Source organism: Liolophura sinensis, chromosome 10 (genome assembly GCF_032854445.1).
Source record: "Liolophura sinensis isolate JHLJ2023 chromosome 10, CUHK_Ljap_v2, whole genome shotgun sequence".
Taxonomy (NCBI): domain Eukaryota; kingdom Metazoa; phylum Mollusca; class Polyplacophora; order Chitonida; family Chitonidae; genus Liolophura; species Liolophura sinensis.
In genome coordinates this window covers 11457024-11474223 of record NC_088304.1, presented here as the reverse complement: position 1 = coordinate 11474223, position 17200 = coordinate 11457024, and the positions used below count along the sequence as shown (strand labels likewise).

Below are 17200 nucleotides of genomic sequence, written 5' to 3'. Positions count from 1 at the left end.
CGGTATGTACTGCCATGACATCACAAGGTCAATGGACGCTCGATCGAAGTGGAGTACATTTTCTGATGTTTGATGACCAAATTCTACAGTTTTTCTTCCATTTTTTACATATTAAATGATCTGAATCGATTCGGGGAACATAAAACTATCTATCTACAATTTGGCAGGCTCAGTGTTGGGATCTACTTCAAGCATGGGTGGAAATAGGGCAACGACCTTCACCAGGTCCCTTTTAAACTTTCTGACTCAAATGACACAGCCAAACCAGCAAGAGCAAGCTGCATTCGGACACGCGACCTCAGTGGTCACGTGCTAAAGAACTTCATGAAGGTGGAAGCCTTTCAGTCTCCTTGTCCAGTGAGTAGTATGAAGAGACGAGTGAACTGTCAACTTGTCACATTATTGTGATCTCTCAGTCAAGCTCTTTCCTGTCAGCTGTTCAATGCTCTGTTCGGCGACCGCTCTTCTCGCTGTTTTACATGACGCAGGAGAAGGATCAGAGCTGCAGGAGTGACCCCAGGAATGCGACTGGCTGCCGCAATCTGAAACAAAAGAATTGCACAAACGTATAAACATATATGGGGGCCTCCTCCATGGCCGACATCATAAACATATAAACATATATGGGGCCTCCTCCATGGCCGACATCATAAACAGATCAACATATATGGGGCCTCCTCCATGGCCGACATCATAAACAGATCAATATATATGCTTTTTTCTTTTGGACCACTTTCCCTAATATACCAGCACATTTTCTTTATATAAAGGCGGGTGGAGGAAACGACATTTCCACATGACAACACAGTAATTTAAGCGTGCTAGATTTCTGAAATTGATCCCACCATTCCATAAATGTGTCGAAGTCACACTACATGCCATTAATCTGAAAACACCACATTGGGCCCTAGAAGACTCTTGGACATGTATCTAAAGAGATATTCACATGATGATATTGGTTGAATCAAATTCAAATGAAAACCGGAACTGCGAAGCAGTTTCAGCCACATCCGTTGTCAAAGTTATCACTGTACACTGTCAAATGGGTGACAACTTAACTATATCTAAGCACACAAAGGCTCTGGAAAGCCATTGACAGTGTAGCAGAAACGAGCAAGTCAACAGGTGATTCATCTGTTTAGATAAACTCGATATGAAAGCAATAGGATAAATATATATTTCTAAAAAAGCAAAAAATAAAAAAAAAAAACCTGTTGTCAGTTAAACCCTTATAGCCATAACAAAACCTATTAACTGTAGCTCAAATCCGTGGACAAGTAACAAAAAGAGCATGTCTTTGGCTACAATTTGGTGCAAGTTTCACGTTTCTAGCTATCATAGTAATAGAGTTAAAGGCCATTGAAATTCTGTTACTAAATTTCGCTTTTATAACTATATCTGATCAAAGTTACTAAGATAGAAAGAAAATAAAAACAGATTCACAATCAGCGCTCTGAAATACACCAGAATACTTTAAAAAAAATTTAAATTTCAAAACTGATGCAGGCAAGCTTCCCCAGTTTTTACAGAAAGTCAACAACTTCTTTCAAACTTTTAGTAACAACCAATGCAGTTTACCTGCATCTTAAATTTCAGAACAGTCCGTTCATTGGTTCTTGAGAAGGAGATGTTTAAACGACGTCATAAAATCCAATATGGCCGTCAAACTACTTGACATGGGAAAAAACGAAAAAGCTGGCAAACAACTTCAAGTATAGGGGAATAAATAATAATAATAATCCGCGCGAAAACAATAGTGTCCCGCATGACTACCTGCACGGACCCCTCATAAGACAAAGGCTATTTCATACGTTCTGTAGAATTTGCTAAATCACAATGCGAGAATGGGGCTTACGAAATATAAAAGATACCCTGTCCTATTTTCGTCTCATTCATTTATAGTCAAATTCAACGACTCAAAATTCATCACGTACATGTGGTACTTTACACAAAATTCTGCTCATAAATATACTCATCTTATCACATTTATTTTTTGCCGGATTTGTACTTTACACAATGTCAATATCTCATGACAGTCCCATGTTACAGACATGATAGATGGAGAAAACAATGCTGTCTTCTCAGGTAGACTACATATATGTATCTTCATGTGACACCACAGGTGGCGGATCCTGTAGCAGCTGGATTTTTATGAAATGTGATATTCAGCAGAGCAATTTTACACCAAACTGGGTTACTTGAACCAAAATATAACATAGAGGGCTATTATTAACTTCTTTATTTCATGGGATCTTTAAATGTACCAGGGAATATTTCACTTTTACCATAAGATAGAAAAGACAGCAGACAGCTGTTTTATATTTTAGCAGTGGGAAGTTTGGAAAACCAGAACAACATCACTTGGTTTTTCTTTCCACAATACTCTCATCTAGAAATTTTATACATAATTTACTACAGGGTGTTATTCCTTTTTTCCTTGTTCTTACTTTTTAGCCTGAACATTACAGCTTGATTCTACATATACAAGTAGAATAGACGTAAATGTACGACAGTCACGCATAAAAAAAAAAAAAGGTGCAATAAGTCAAGTGACACGCAAAATACTGTACAACACATGAACGATAAAAAAATGTTGTACCCCGCTTTGTGAATCTAGGCCCAGATGTAAAGTGTAGTTTAGGAAAATCCATGTGTGTAGTTTTTTTTGTTTTTGTTATCCCTTAAGGCACAAAAATCCATCAATGCTAGGCCATTCTGAAAAAAATTTAAAGTGAGACATAAAAGATACATACTGTATGAGGCTGAGCTTCTGCCAGCTTAAGTTTGGCCTCTGTAGACATGTTTAAGCTGGAAATAAAACAAACATTACAGAGCTTGAATGAATGAATGATTATGGCTTAACGCCACATCAGCAATATTTCAGCCATATCGTGGCGATTACAGAGCTTGAGACATAACTGCAAACTTGAATATGTCCTTCCTGTCTTTAGAGATCTAGAGCTAAGTACCCCTTTGGTTCTTCCTGTGAGTACAAGTGCACCTATCCATATATATATATATATATATATATATATATATATATATATATATATATATATATACTTGTAATATAAACAGGCCGTAATATAAGTACAGCACAGAGAGTAAAACCAGAGCTGTGATGATGGCTGGCAAATGGTCACAAGCAACAGCCTTTGGTCAATTTACCTCAGTTAGGGTTTTATTCTCAGTGTTCATGTACATACTTCAATAGTAACAAATTACCAACTGCTTAAATCATCATGGCTTAAGTAGAATTAGGTAAAAATAACTTATGCAGTGAGGTTCACTGTAAAATATTAGACGCCCCCGCATAGTCTCGAATTACTCCAAATGCAATCCTGTCAGCACATTTTATATACAAGCGTCATGAAAACACTTCTGCATACAATGATACATTTTACTGTGAACTGTATGTACCACTTGAGGCATAGCCATATTCAATACTTGGGACATACATGTTACAATATGTACCATTTGAGGCATAACTGTACGCAATACTTGGGACATACACATTACAGTATGTACAACTTGAGGCATAGCTGTATTCAATACTTGGGACATACATGTTACAATATGTACCATTTGAGGCATAACTGTACGCAATACTTGGGACATACACATTACAGTATGTACAACTTGAGGCATAGCTGTGTTCAATACTTGGGACATACATGCTACAATATGTACCATTTGAGGCATAACTGTACGCAATACTTGGGACATACTTTTTACAGTAGGAATCACTTGAGGCATAATTATATGCAATAGTTAGGACATACACATAACAGTATGTACCACTTGAGGCATAGCTGTATGCAATACTTGGGACATACACGTAACAGTATGTACCACTTGAGGCATAACTGTACGCAATACTTGGGACATACACATTACAGTATGTACCGCTTGAGGCATAGCTGTATGCACTACATGGGACATACACATTACAGTATGTCCGGTTTGAAGCATGCCTGTATGCCATAACTGGAACATACACGTAACAGTATGTACCATTTGAGGCATAGCTGTATACAGTACTTGGGACATACACATAACAGTATGTACCACTTGAGGCATAACTATATGCAATACTTGGGACATACAATTTATAGTATGTACCATTTGAGGCATAGCTGTATGCAATACTTGGGACATACACATAACAGTATGTACCACTTGAGGCATAACTGTATACAATACTTGGGACATACAATTTACAGTATGTACCATTTGAGGCATATCTGTATGCAATACTTGGGACATACACGAAACAGTAATGTATCATTTGAAGCATAACTGTATGCAATACTTGGGACATACACATAACAGTATGTACCATTTGAGGCATAACTCTATGCAATACCTGGGACATACAGGAAACAGTAATGTACCATTTGAGGCATAACTGTATGCAATACTTGGGACATACACATAACAGTATGTACCATTTGAGGCATAACTCTATGCAATACTTGGGACATACACATAACAGTATGTACCATTTGAGGCATAACTCTATGCAATACCTGGGACATACAGGAAACAGTAATGTATCATTTGAGGCATAACTGTATGCAATACTTGGGACATACACATAACAGTATGTACCATTTGAGGCATAACTCTATGCAATACCTGGGACATACAGGAAACAGTAATGTACCATTTGAGGCATTATTGTACGCAATACTTGGGACATACACGTAACAGTATGCACCACCAAAAGTCCATTACCTAGAAGTATGCACCTTCCCTATAGCTAGTCTCCGCGTCACTTTACACGTTTCTTCCATCTCTAACACATTATGTGATCTGCAGTATCTGCTCAACCATGTGTTTTTTTTTTTCCTCTGTATTGCGCAGCAAACATTTGAGAAACCACTGATGCACGGAGAGGAAACAATGTTCCAAACGCATTTGTGCTGAATTCATATTCATAACTTTACTTTTCCAAAGTGCTGGTAAAGAACTTCAATATAAATATCTGTCCCAAATTTTAGAAGACTTAGGATAATACTGTAATATTTTTACAGCTCTCTTATATATTTTGATACGTGCTACACCTCAGGTTTGTGGTTCAAATTTTTAACTAATTATTTTTTTAGCGCCAAATGTAATGTATATACATGTGCACTTCCTCAAAAGCACCCACCTGAGATAGTCGAGGTTTGAAGGCAGGACCAGCTGTTCTTCTCTCCTCACCTCCTCTATGTCCCCCAGCTGGCTCTCCAGATCTGCGGCATATTTGGCTTTAACAGAAAATAAAACTCACCATTTATTTGTTTTTAATTTTATCCGATATAAGTGTTTTGTGTATCTTCTGTAGTGATATTAATTCATTTACAAGTTCCTTCAGAAAATGAAGGAAAAATAAAAAAAACTTAGATAAAACACAAAAAGAAACTGAATGAAAAGCAGTAGAAAATGAAAGAAACACTCATGACAGCAGAAACAGGAGAAAACACAGTGGAAACTTTGAAAAACACAGCAGAAATTTGTTTCTAAAAAAGCCATTATTGATTTCTAATCAAAAATTGATAATTAATCAGATGCTCCTCCAGGTGAAACACAATGGAAATGTGTAAATTCGGGTTAATCAGATCATGAGAACATTGATAAGAAAGCATGTACACACTGGAACAGTTTCAATTACCATGTACTTCTTAAAATATCTTGGGTCTGACAGCAGCCTGCGGATGGTTGTGGGTTTTCCACCGAGCTCTGCCTAGTTTCTTCCCACCATAATGTTGGCTACTGTCGCACAAGTGAAACATTCTTGAGTACGGCGTAAAACACCAATTAAATAAATAAATAAATAAATAAAAAATCTTGCTCAAAAGGTATTGCCTCACGTGAACACACATATACTTCCATCCATGGACTGGTGCAAATCAAGATGCCCACAAAACTGATTTAAAGTATAATTTCTACCTGAGAGTATTGTGAAAATAACTACCAGATTTTGCTGTTCTGATTTTCCAGGCTTCTCACTGTTAAAATATAAAACGGCTATCTACTACCATTTCATAAAAACTGAAAATACACCTCCTTAATTCTAAACACGCATCAGTATGACACACCTTCTATTTCTATTTTGGTGAAGAGATAAGGGTCATTTCTCACATGACCGAACAGATCCGGGTACTTCTGCACTAGCATGGCCATGGAAATGCTGGTGATAGCAAGGATCTTAAAGGCACTGAAAACAAACCCAGACAACATTATAATTAATGAATTTACAACACACTTATTACAAAATACACCCTGACAAACTGTTGAATTTTCTTTACAAAAATTCTATTCAGTTGCAGGGCCTCCATGGCTCAGCTGGTTAGCTTGCTAGCGCAGCGTAATGACCCAGGAGCCTCTCACCCATGCGATCGTTGTGAGTTCAAGTCCAGCTCATGCTGGCTTCCCCTCTGGCCATAGATGAGGAGGTCTGTCAGCAGCCTGTGGATGGTCGTGGGTTTGCCCTAAGACCTGCCCGGTTTCCACCCACCCTAATGCTGGCAAAAGTCATGTAAGTGAAATATTCTTGAGTACCGCGTTAAACACCAAACAAATAAAATAAATCTATTCAGTTGTATTTTGGTACATCTGATATTCTGACATGTTTTCATTAACATTTCACTCATAAAACTGACAGCCATATGATATATGTAAACTTTCTGAGCATGGTATTTAAAAACATTCAAATAAATAAAGAAGGAAATAATTTCCATTTCATGTGCCATGCATCAAAGAGACCTTCTAAACCCGGGTATCCGACAAAAAACTTTTTAAAACATCTTTTTTGTAACTTGCCCTGTCCTTGACAGGAAACAAACCACAGGGATGAGTTCTCAAACTAACAGTTCCATTTCTGGGAGACAAATGGATGTGGAGAAATCTGTCTGTAACTGTCCAACAAATCGTACTTATAGAATAATATGGACATGACCCGGTCTTTACATGCATGTGATGTTGTTATTCTTCAGAGTAGTCTCCCCTTAATCGAAATTCTGCTGGGAACACCAGCATTAACATTTAAGTGCAGAGCTGCAATCCAGTCAACCAAGAAAGAGTCACTGGTCACAATATTTCATTAGTTTGCACTATATTCTCTTAATATGAATGTCCAGCTATATTCTGTTTTCATCTGGTGATTTACTGTACATTTAGATCTATTTATTTTTCAATAAATAAAAAGACTACGTTGTCAATGAATCAAGTACATGTATGAAACCATAGGTTTCCCCTGGACATTCTGTCAGATATCACTGAACGTACATGAAAAGTCAACTGAACACAAAAACAGAAATATGCGAGTTAAGTTTATCATTTTAACTGCTTACAAATCAACAAGATAAAAGACTGGACCTACAATGGCATTATGCATGATTTCTTTTCTTGGAAACAATTGGTCAACAAATGGATTTTCTAAGAACAAGCAAGTTTACTTTACCAGAGCCCTAAAACATGTACACTGAAGAACTAGATGTAAGCAACTGGGTGTAGGTTTACATGCATTAAATAAAGAAAAAATACTCTGCATCAGCAATATACTAAATCCCCCTAAGGCATTGGCAAGTGAAGATGAAGGTAAATGGACCCAAAGCATAACGACCTTGAAAAAACAGACCAAGGTCAATGAAATGCAATACGTTCTTCTACATCACTTTCTACAAGTGTGGCAAAATTGCTTAAAGACTTCATGACATAGGATGTCTAAAGCCTAAGTCTATATCACGAAATACAAATAACACAATGACATTTCATGAAAAAATTGATCATGGTAACAGAAGCTGAAAATTAGTTCACTCCATTGCCTGAGTGTAAATGTGTTACTTTAGTAACCCTTATTCAGTTCAAGAAAGATAGTCTTTACAAAGAAACAGACGAGTGGACTTAAGTAAAAAAACATTGTTGACAATACAATTCCTCCAGAACTCAATGAAGTATGAACTATAACAGCTGCTTAACAAGGGAAATTAAGGCAGGTAATATCTACCAAACAAATTTATAATTTCCTTTTTTTTTTTTCATGAACAATCTTTGCATCATGCTGCTTTTACCTTGCACAATTTGCTTTCTTCGGTAATGGTAGGTCAAAGTCTTTCCTCCACTTCAGCGTGGAATGTTCCACAGACTTCAGCAGTTCCGTGGCTTCTTCAAGCTCAGACTTCAGTGTCACGGTTTTCTTAAGTCGCTCATCACTAACACATCCCACAGCGTATCCTTCCACGTTAAAAAAAATAATTATATCACAGCATAGCCAGGTTCTAACATGTTTTTACCATAATCTTTTGTTTTTTTGGTACTGTTAACATGGCCTAAAACCCTGCAAGTTTCTCCATTCATTCAAGAACATTTTATCCCATTCCTTTGCTCTCTGGGCATTACTGCCAATATCAAAGCTGTTGTTTACACTCCTGTTTATTCTTACATGAAATTTCCTGGACAAATCTTTGTCGTCCAATCATATGACTTTATGAGTTTGCCAGCATAGCTCGCCAAATTTTAAATGTTCACACCAGTTTCAACCAATGATAATATATCAGCTAACACCATATAAGAGGAAAAGTATGGCCTTGAAGGAAACTGGAACAGTTTCAGTTCCATCGCTTCCAAACAGTCTTCACAAATGGTTTTCAGCTTTCCACTTCAGCCCAGAATGGTTGGTTGTAACAGTCCATCAGTAATATAACCAAATGCTGGTATAAACATGTATAAATATATTCAGATAGTTATATGCTGCTAAAGAGTATATAACTGTCTTGTTACCTTTCGAGTCTAGGTTAAATAATTGAACGGGCTTAAATTTCTATTTCCGAAATAGGGTCATATCATTTCAACATTTGCATTTTCATGTATTCATTTGATTGGTGTTTTACGCCATACTAAAGAATATTTTACTTATACGACGGCAACCAGCACTATGGTGGGAGGAGCCCGGGGAAAACCCACGACCATCTGCAGAATACTGGTGGACTTTCCCAATTGCAGCGAGCACATTTATTGATGCTAGTCCACTGGTTCTTGAGAACAACACATGCATGTTTGAAGATTTTGCCTGAAATCCAATTGAGGCCGCAAAAACTAATCTACAATGTACTTTGAAGAACAAACTACAAACCCGTAAGCAATAAAATCCCAAATATCAAACAGTCATGATATGCAGTTTTGACAAAAAGCAATGTTTGAAAAGAATTTCTGAGCAAAACATAGTCTTCCAGCTTTCAACGTGAAAGCCTAAAAAACACATTCAAGAAAATATGTAAAGGATAGAAAACTCAAAACCTCAAAATTATGACTGATCTGCCGTGCAGAGTATGCCAAAATTACATGTATTTGCTCAGCGTTATTTATGAGTTAGAAACAACAGGGTTGTATTTGATGACTTCCCACTAAATTTTATCAAAAGCTCAGATTTCATTTCACATAATCAGAGAATTAATTTTTAGCCGATGATTGCCCAAGGGAATGCTTGAATCTGTGATGCAACCGTATTTTCCATAAGACAAAGAATACTTCACAACTCTTTGCATAAGTAAGCTCAACAAGCAAAAAGGTTTATTTGCTTGTTGAGCTTAAAAAAGGAATTTTCATTAACATGACTTTAATTCATCAAACCTTTTGCCTGTTTGCAAGATGTTTATTCAAGCATATTCTTCAGGCATTATTCTTTATAGATTGATAAAATTTATATACTTTTTTTTGAAGCCCTGATGTTGGCTGCTACAATCAATGTAATTCTGTCTAAAAATCAAATTAAACAAGACAGTACATGCATGAGTAACTTTCCAAAGGTTGGTGATTTAAGCAGAATACTCCGGTTTCCTCCACCCATTTCTGACCACCATAGTACAAGTGAACAATTCTTGAGTATGGCTATATGACAACATCATTTTTTATTTGAATTTTACACTGACGCTAAAAAAACACAAACATGGAGTAAAAACACAACTGAAATTGGGCCTATTTATTTTATCTGATCTTGAGTTTTATTAAGAATTTCCTGTTTTTCAAGGATATCGTGTAAATCGTTTTGCAAACAAAAATTGCTGTGAAAGTCCATGATATCCAGAAAATAGATGATTTTCAAGTTTTATTTTTATACCCTCTTCCTGAGGTATATTCTGTCTGAAAAACAACAATTTAATTTGATGTGGCCTGATAGCTTCTTCCATGCTCACCTTTTTCAGTCAGCCTCTCGTCTGCATTGTCCGGCCTCAGGTAGAGTCGGAACTCCGATCTGCTGGTGAACATGCGGTAGGGTTCAGTTGTCCCCTGGGTAGTCAGATCATCGATCAGCACCCCGATGTACCCCTCGGTGCGGTTAATGATGAACGCATCCCTGGCCTGTACCTTCAATGAAGCGTTGATACCTGCTACAATGCCCTGTGTTCAAACCAAACCAAGTCAATGTGTATGTAATCCATTCTGAGACTTATTTACTTGGATCTGATACAAGCGCAGAGGAATATGCCAGAGTAGTGCCCAGAAAAATCACAGCAGGTTAAGGCAACACAAATTTTAGTTTGTGTTTAATTGGGTGAGCCAACACTATGAGGACCAAACTGGTGAGATGCTCCTGGGTCATTATGCTGCACTAGCGTGCGAACCAACTGAGCCACGGAGGCCCTCTGTTTTCAACAGAACAAACTGCTTGGACCCTGCACTCTTCCTTCATATTATAATTCAGTTTTATACCTTCCTCAGACATTGAACAAAGATTCATTCTGCCCGAGAAACAAAAATTTAAATTTCAGTGGCCTTATGAAGTATATTACAAATTTCATTTGTATACATGTATGTATATACCTGTATATACCTCCAAGGTTCACCTTCACACAGTTAATTAACTGATCATCAGACTCACCTGCGCTGCTGCCTCTTCGTAACCTGTCGTGCCATTAATCTGTCCTGCCATGAACAAGTTGTCAATCTTTAGCGTTTCCAGGGAGGGTTTGAGCTGCCTGGGATCAATGAAATCATACTCCACACCATATCCTACAAATACATGTAAAAACCAAAAAACAAAAAATACAATAGTTTTACTCCCTGTTCAAGAGTATCCCACATCTACAACAGCAGCCAGCATAATGATGGAAGGAAACCAGGTATAAATAGCATCAAGGAAACCAGGTATAAATAACATCAAGGAAACCAGGTATAAATAGCATCAAGGAAACCAGGTATAAATAACATTAAGGAAACCAGGTATAAATAACATCAAGGAAACCAGGTACAAATAGCATCAAGGAAACCAGGTATAAATAACATCAATATTGATAAGGACTCTAGCGCAGCACAATAACCCAAAAGCCTCTCACCAATACAATCCCTGTGTCCAAGTCCTGCTTATGCTGGCTTCCCCAGTGGTAGTATATTTATTTATTTATTTGATTGGTGTTTTACGCTGTACTCAAGAATATTTCACTTGTACGACGGCAGCCAGCATTATGGTGGGAGGAAACCGGGCAGAGCCCAGGGGAAATACACAACCATCCGCAGGTTGCTGACAGACCTTCTCACATACAGCCAGAGAGGAAGCCAGAATGAGCTGGACTTGACCACATTGGTGAGAGGCTCCTGGGTCATTACGCTTCACTAGCGAGCTAATCAAATGAGCCATGGAAGCCCCATAGTATATGAGAGAAGATCTGTCAGCAGCCTGCCAATGGTGGTGGGTTTCCTCTGGGATCTACTCATCAGTCAATATTCTTGACTATGGTGTAAATCTCCAATCAAATCAATAAACAAATACCTATATATAAGTACAGAAAAGGGTAATTAAAGGGAGATAATTCCAGGACTTTTGCTGGAAAATATTTTGCCCTTGAAGTCATGCTCAAAATAGATGTGTGACAACAAATAACCTACATTTTTATTGTTTAAAAATGCAGCCTCAGGCCGCATGGCAACCAATTAATGGCCAATTGATCCCCATAATGATATTGCAATTTTTAGGTGGATTTTGAACTCTTTAGTTTCTAATTTTGGGTAAAAAGGGAGAAAAATAATCAAGTAAGGTTACTTCTACCACTTACCTGGCCTGACCATGCGACACTTCTCCAACCCTTCTATAGAATGCAGCATCTGCTCCTGGAACTCCTCTGGCATTGTACAAGAGATACCATTGGGATACACTACAGTGGAGTTCAGACCTGAAAATAACAACACACAGCATTGTACAGGAGATGCCACCTGAATACACAACAGTGGAGTTCAGGCCTGAAAATAACAACACACAGCATTGTACAGGAGATACCACTGGTACACACAACAGTGGAGTTCAGACCTGAAAATAACAACACACAGCATTGTACAGGAGATACCATTGGGATACACTACAGTGGAGTTCAGACCTGAAAACAACAACATACAGCATTGTACAGGAGATACCACTGGGATACACTACAGTGAAGTTCAGACCTGAAAATAACAACACACGACATTGTACAGGAGATACCATTGGGATACACTACAGTGGAGTTCAATGCATGAAAATAACAACACACATCATTTTACAGGAGATACCACTAAAATACACTACAGTGGAGTTCAGGCCTGAAAATAACAACATACAGCATTGTACAGGAGATACCAATGGGATACACTACAGTGGAGTTCAGACCTGAAAATAACAACACACAGCATTGTACAGGAGATACCACTAAAATACACTACAGTGGAGTTCAGGCCTGAAAATAACAACACACAGCATTGTACAGGAGATACCACTAAAATACACTACAGTGGAGTTCAGACCTGAAAATAACAACACACAGCATTGTACAGGAGATACCACTGGGATACACTACAGTGAAGTTCAGACCTGAAAATAACAACACATGACATTGTACAGGAGATACCATTGGGATACACTACAGTGGAGTTCAATGCATGAAAGTACCAACACACATCATTTTACAGGAGATACCACTAAAATACACTACAGTGGAGTTCAGGCCTGAAAATAACAACACACAGCATTGTACAGGAGATACCATTGGGATACACTACAGTGAAGTTCAGACCTGAAAATAACAACACACAGCATTGTACAGGAGATACCACTAAAATACACTACAGTGGAGTTCAGGCCTGAAAATAACAACACACAGCATTGTACAGGAGATACCACTGGGATACACTACAGTGGAGTTCAGCACATGAAAATAACAACACACATCATTTTACAGGAGATACCACTGGGATACACTACAGTGGAGTTCAGTGCGTGAAAATAACACACATCATTTTACAGGAGATACCACTAAAATACACTACAGTGGAGTTCAGGCCTGAAAACAACAACACACAGCATTATACAGGAGATACCACTGGGATACACAGCAGTGGAGTTCGGGTCTGAAAATAACAACACACAGCATTGTACAGGAGATGCCACTGGTATACAATGGAAACACCAATGGGATACACAAGTTCAGGTCTAAATCATGAGAATTTAAAAAAATTGCAAAAAATGTTGGGATGAACCTATTTTAATTGCACTGTTCGGTACTCATCAGGCTTGTGGGCTGAGATAGCTGCAGTGCCAGGAGTAAACTGCCAACATTGTGGGCTGAGAGAGCTGCAGTGCCAGGAGTAAACTGCCAACATTGTCGACTGAGAGAGCTGCAGTGCCAGGAGTAAACCACCAACATTGTGGGCTGCGAGAGCCGCAGTGCCAGGAGTAAACTGCCAACATTATCAGCTGAGAGAGCTGCAGTGCCAGGAGTAAACCGCCAACATTGTGGGCTGAGAGAGCTGCAGTGCCAGGAGTAAACCACCACCATGTAGCAAGTTAGTGACAAACTTTCCACCGTGTGTACCACTGGCATTTACACCATATGGGTGGCAGAGAAGTTGTCTTTGACAGACATAAGATATTCTGGTTCAACTATCTCTACATATAATGCACAAAAATGCTGGCTGAACCATCTGAGTGAGTGAGTTAATGAGTGAGTGCTTAGCGTTTAACATTGTACTTGACAATTTTTCAGTCATATGATGACGAAGAAATCCTTAGAATGCATGTAATGTGCCTCCTTCATGCAGGACAGATTTCCACCACTCTTTTATCTAGTGCTGCCTCAAAGAGACGCCTTACCGAAGGCAAGTAAGTTGCCCCGCCTGAGTTGTTATACTGATACAGGTCAACCAGTAGGAGCACTATCCCCTTCATGCTGAACGCAAAGCCAGGAAGCTGCAACTTCCTCTTTTAAAGACTTAGGTGTGACTCGACCCAGGATTGACCCTGGATCTAACGCTCCTGAAGCAGTGAACCATCTGAGCTATCCTTCATCATATATATATATATATATATATATATATATATATAGATATATATACTGTACATGTTGTACATGCACTACATTATATCCGTACTACTTGATGGATACAGTTGCAGTTAAAGTGTACAACAAGTATAGCAAGCTTCCAGCTGTTGTTTGCTTGTTGTAAGGTCCAGTTTGCTACAACTAAAACTTCTAATACTAAGATTAAGGGTAGGTGCATGAATAAGATTCATGTGGAACACCATTGAAAACCTCTGTTACATTGTTGCCTAGCTTTTCGCTATATAATAAGTATATGCAACAGTGAAAATGAACTGAAGTGCAATACAAACCTTCTGGTTCCAGCCAAATCTGGTGCCGTCTTCCATGAAATCGGAAGACTTTAGACTCTATGGAAGGACAGTACCTGAAATGAAAACTGCCAGTATGGAAATGCTGTTACGCCAGTATGGAAATGCTGTTACGCCAGTATGGAAATGCTGTTACGCCAGTATAAAAATTCTGTTACGCCAGTATGGAAATGCTGTTACGCCAGTATAAAAATTCTGTTATGCGAGTATGGAAATGCTGTTACGCCAGTATGAAAATGCTGTTACGCCAGTATGAAAATGCTGTTACGCCAGAATGGAAATGCTGTTACGCCAGTATGAAAATGCTGGAAATGCTGTTACGCCAGTTGGAAAATGCTGTTACGCCAGTTACATGTGAGTTTTATTAAAACTGTAACTCCATCAACATATTTGTTATTTTATTCATCTCAAACAATTTATAGACACTATGACATTTTGGGCAAAACTATGATCAGTGCAACTTAAGAATAGCCCCAATAATTACCCAAATTATCAGCTGTATACATGTTACCTTCTGTGGTCAGTAATAAAATTCCTAAAGTTTAGCAGGTCGCATTATAACTTTTCACACTTTAGAATCATTACACCACTATATAAACTGTACAGGAAAATGTGCTTCTGCTATTTACTGAAAGTCCATAATTTGAGTTATTCAAATTTAAGGAAAATTTGATTTGATTAGTTAAGATGGATGTATTTTTTTTTTTGTTTCTTTTTTTGCCAAGAATCTCCGGTATAGACTCCTTAAGCATTTTACTTCTAAAAATATGACCTAGCCTTGTTGTGTATATCAGTACCATAATAGCATGTTAAATGAACCAGGATGATTTCCTCTCCATCCATTTGCTGTGCACAGTTCCTTGTATCCATTAACTGGGCTGTCATCATGTGCATTGTGCCAAAGCAAAGTATCATTCTTCAGAAAAAAAACCAAGCCCCAGATAAATATATTATAATACAATATAAATTGTATATAAATACAAATACATTAATCTATTCATAGGTACCACTGAATGTCTTTATTGTATGATGTATAAAGATTTTAATCTAACCCGCACGTATCCAGTATGAGCTAATTCATACAAGCTATGAGATAAGCACGCGGACAAGAAGGACAATGTGCTGCAACTGAATATATTATTTTGACAGCCTGACAGGTCAACGTTGGTACAGGTAAAAAGTGCCATATAAATAACATTTTCTCTTTTTTAATACTGTGAATAGTTTTGCTATTTTTTCCTGCACCAACTCAAAATTATTTCTGGACAAGTCGTATTTGTGTATCCATCAGCCAATTAATATTTATAAAGTTACATAAGTTTTAATACATTAAATCTATCCTTTTAATAGGAAAATCAGGATTGGTCAGTGTTGGTTTTATTTTTCAACTATTTATTCAGCCTTGGACAGGGACTTTGAAGATTCTGTCACCCTCACCTGTTTGTGGGGCCTTAATTGGTGACAACCAAGTAGCCTCCCTGGCTCAGTTGGTTAGCGTAATGACCCAGGAGTTCCTCACCAATGTGGTCGCTGTGAGTTCCAGCTTAGCTCTTGCTGGTTTTCTCTTCAGCAATACGTGGGAAGGTCTGGCAGCAACCTGTGGATGGTTGTGGCTTTCCACCAGGCTCTGCCTGGTTTCCTCCCACCATAATGCTGCCGCCATAGTATAAGTGAAATATTCTTGAGCGCAGCGTAAAACAGGAGTCAAATAAATAAATAAATAAATTCTTGAGTACGGCATAAAACACTGATCAAATAAATTAAATTGGTAACAAAGGGTTCTGGGGACTGTACAGTCTAGTACAGTACAGGGTTCTAGTACAGTCCAACCAGAATGTTATGCATATCTGTATGTCACATGTTAAAAAAGTTTGTAAGTAAATTGCCAAAGGTCAGTGGTTTACTCCAGCACTCCTCCACTCACAATACTAACAACCATTATATATACATATATACATGTAAAATGAAGCATTCTGGAGTAAATGGCAATAATAACACAAATAAATAAAAAAAGTTGTCCCAAGAATTTTTCTACCTGCATACGCTCATTTAGACAGCACAAAATGTGATTCACCAAAGAGAGAGCGTGTTAACTGCAGAACTCTCCACTGTGTAATGGGAGAGGGAGACTGCAGTGTTTACTCTGGCACCCTGTAGAGACTGTGAAGGTGGGATGTAGGGGGAGAGGAGATGCGAACGCAAACAAGCCTGCTAAACGGCCATCAGCGGTATCAAGTGGGGATGCAGGCAGCAGGTGCTATACGTGGTCTATGACGAGCTCTGGAAACATTCTTCACAGTGCAAGCTTTAATTCAGGGAGGCTGGACAAGATCAAAGCAGCGAGCCTCCAGTGGGGTGGAGAGTACAGGTATAGATAAGAGGGATCCCCTGGGGGTAGGGCAGGATAACAGGCGGCTATAGGCATTCAGGGCAGGGGAAGGGTTAAATGCATTATTAAGGTTTACGTGAAGGTTACATTAGAGTTGTTTTTGTGGACCTGCAACATACTGTAGTTGGTTATTTAAAAACACACATTATTACCTCGTCATCATATGACCAAAG

General features: G+C 38.3%; 1 protein-coding gene across 1 annotated transcript in view; it reads right to left on the bottom strand.

Annotated features, from left to right (window-relative positions):
• Positions 1 to 274: 274 nt before the first annotated feature.
• Positions 275 to 17200, bottom strand: part of LOC135476649 (protein MTO1 homolog, mitochondrial-like) — a 62111-nt gene continuing 45185 nt past the window's right edge. Inside the window, exons 9-17 of the mRNA XM_064756748.1 lie at positions 14621 to 14694; positions 12036 to 12152; positions 10865 to 10995; positions 10179 to 10383; positions 8058 to 8220; positions 6084 to 6202; positions 5156 to 5252; positions 2754 to 2808; positions 275 to 542 (exon numbers count right to left, since the gene is read on the bottom strand). Of these exons, the coding sequence (XP_064612818.1) occupies positions 432 to 542; positions 2754 to 2808; positions 5156 to 5252; positions 6084 to 6202; positions 8058 to 8220; positions 10179 to 10383; positions 10865 to 10995; positions 12036 to 12152; positions 14621 to 14694 (1072 nt within the window). The 3' untranslated portion in view covers positions 275 to 431. The remainder of the gene's footprint in view (positions 543 to 2753; positions 2809 to 5155; positions 5253 to 6083; positions 6203 to 8057; positions 8221 to 10178; positions 10384 to 10864; positions 10996 to 12035; positions 12153 to 14620; positions 14695 to 17200) is intronic.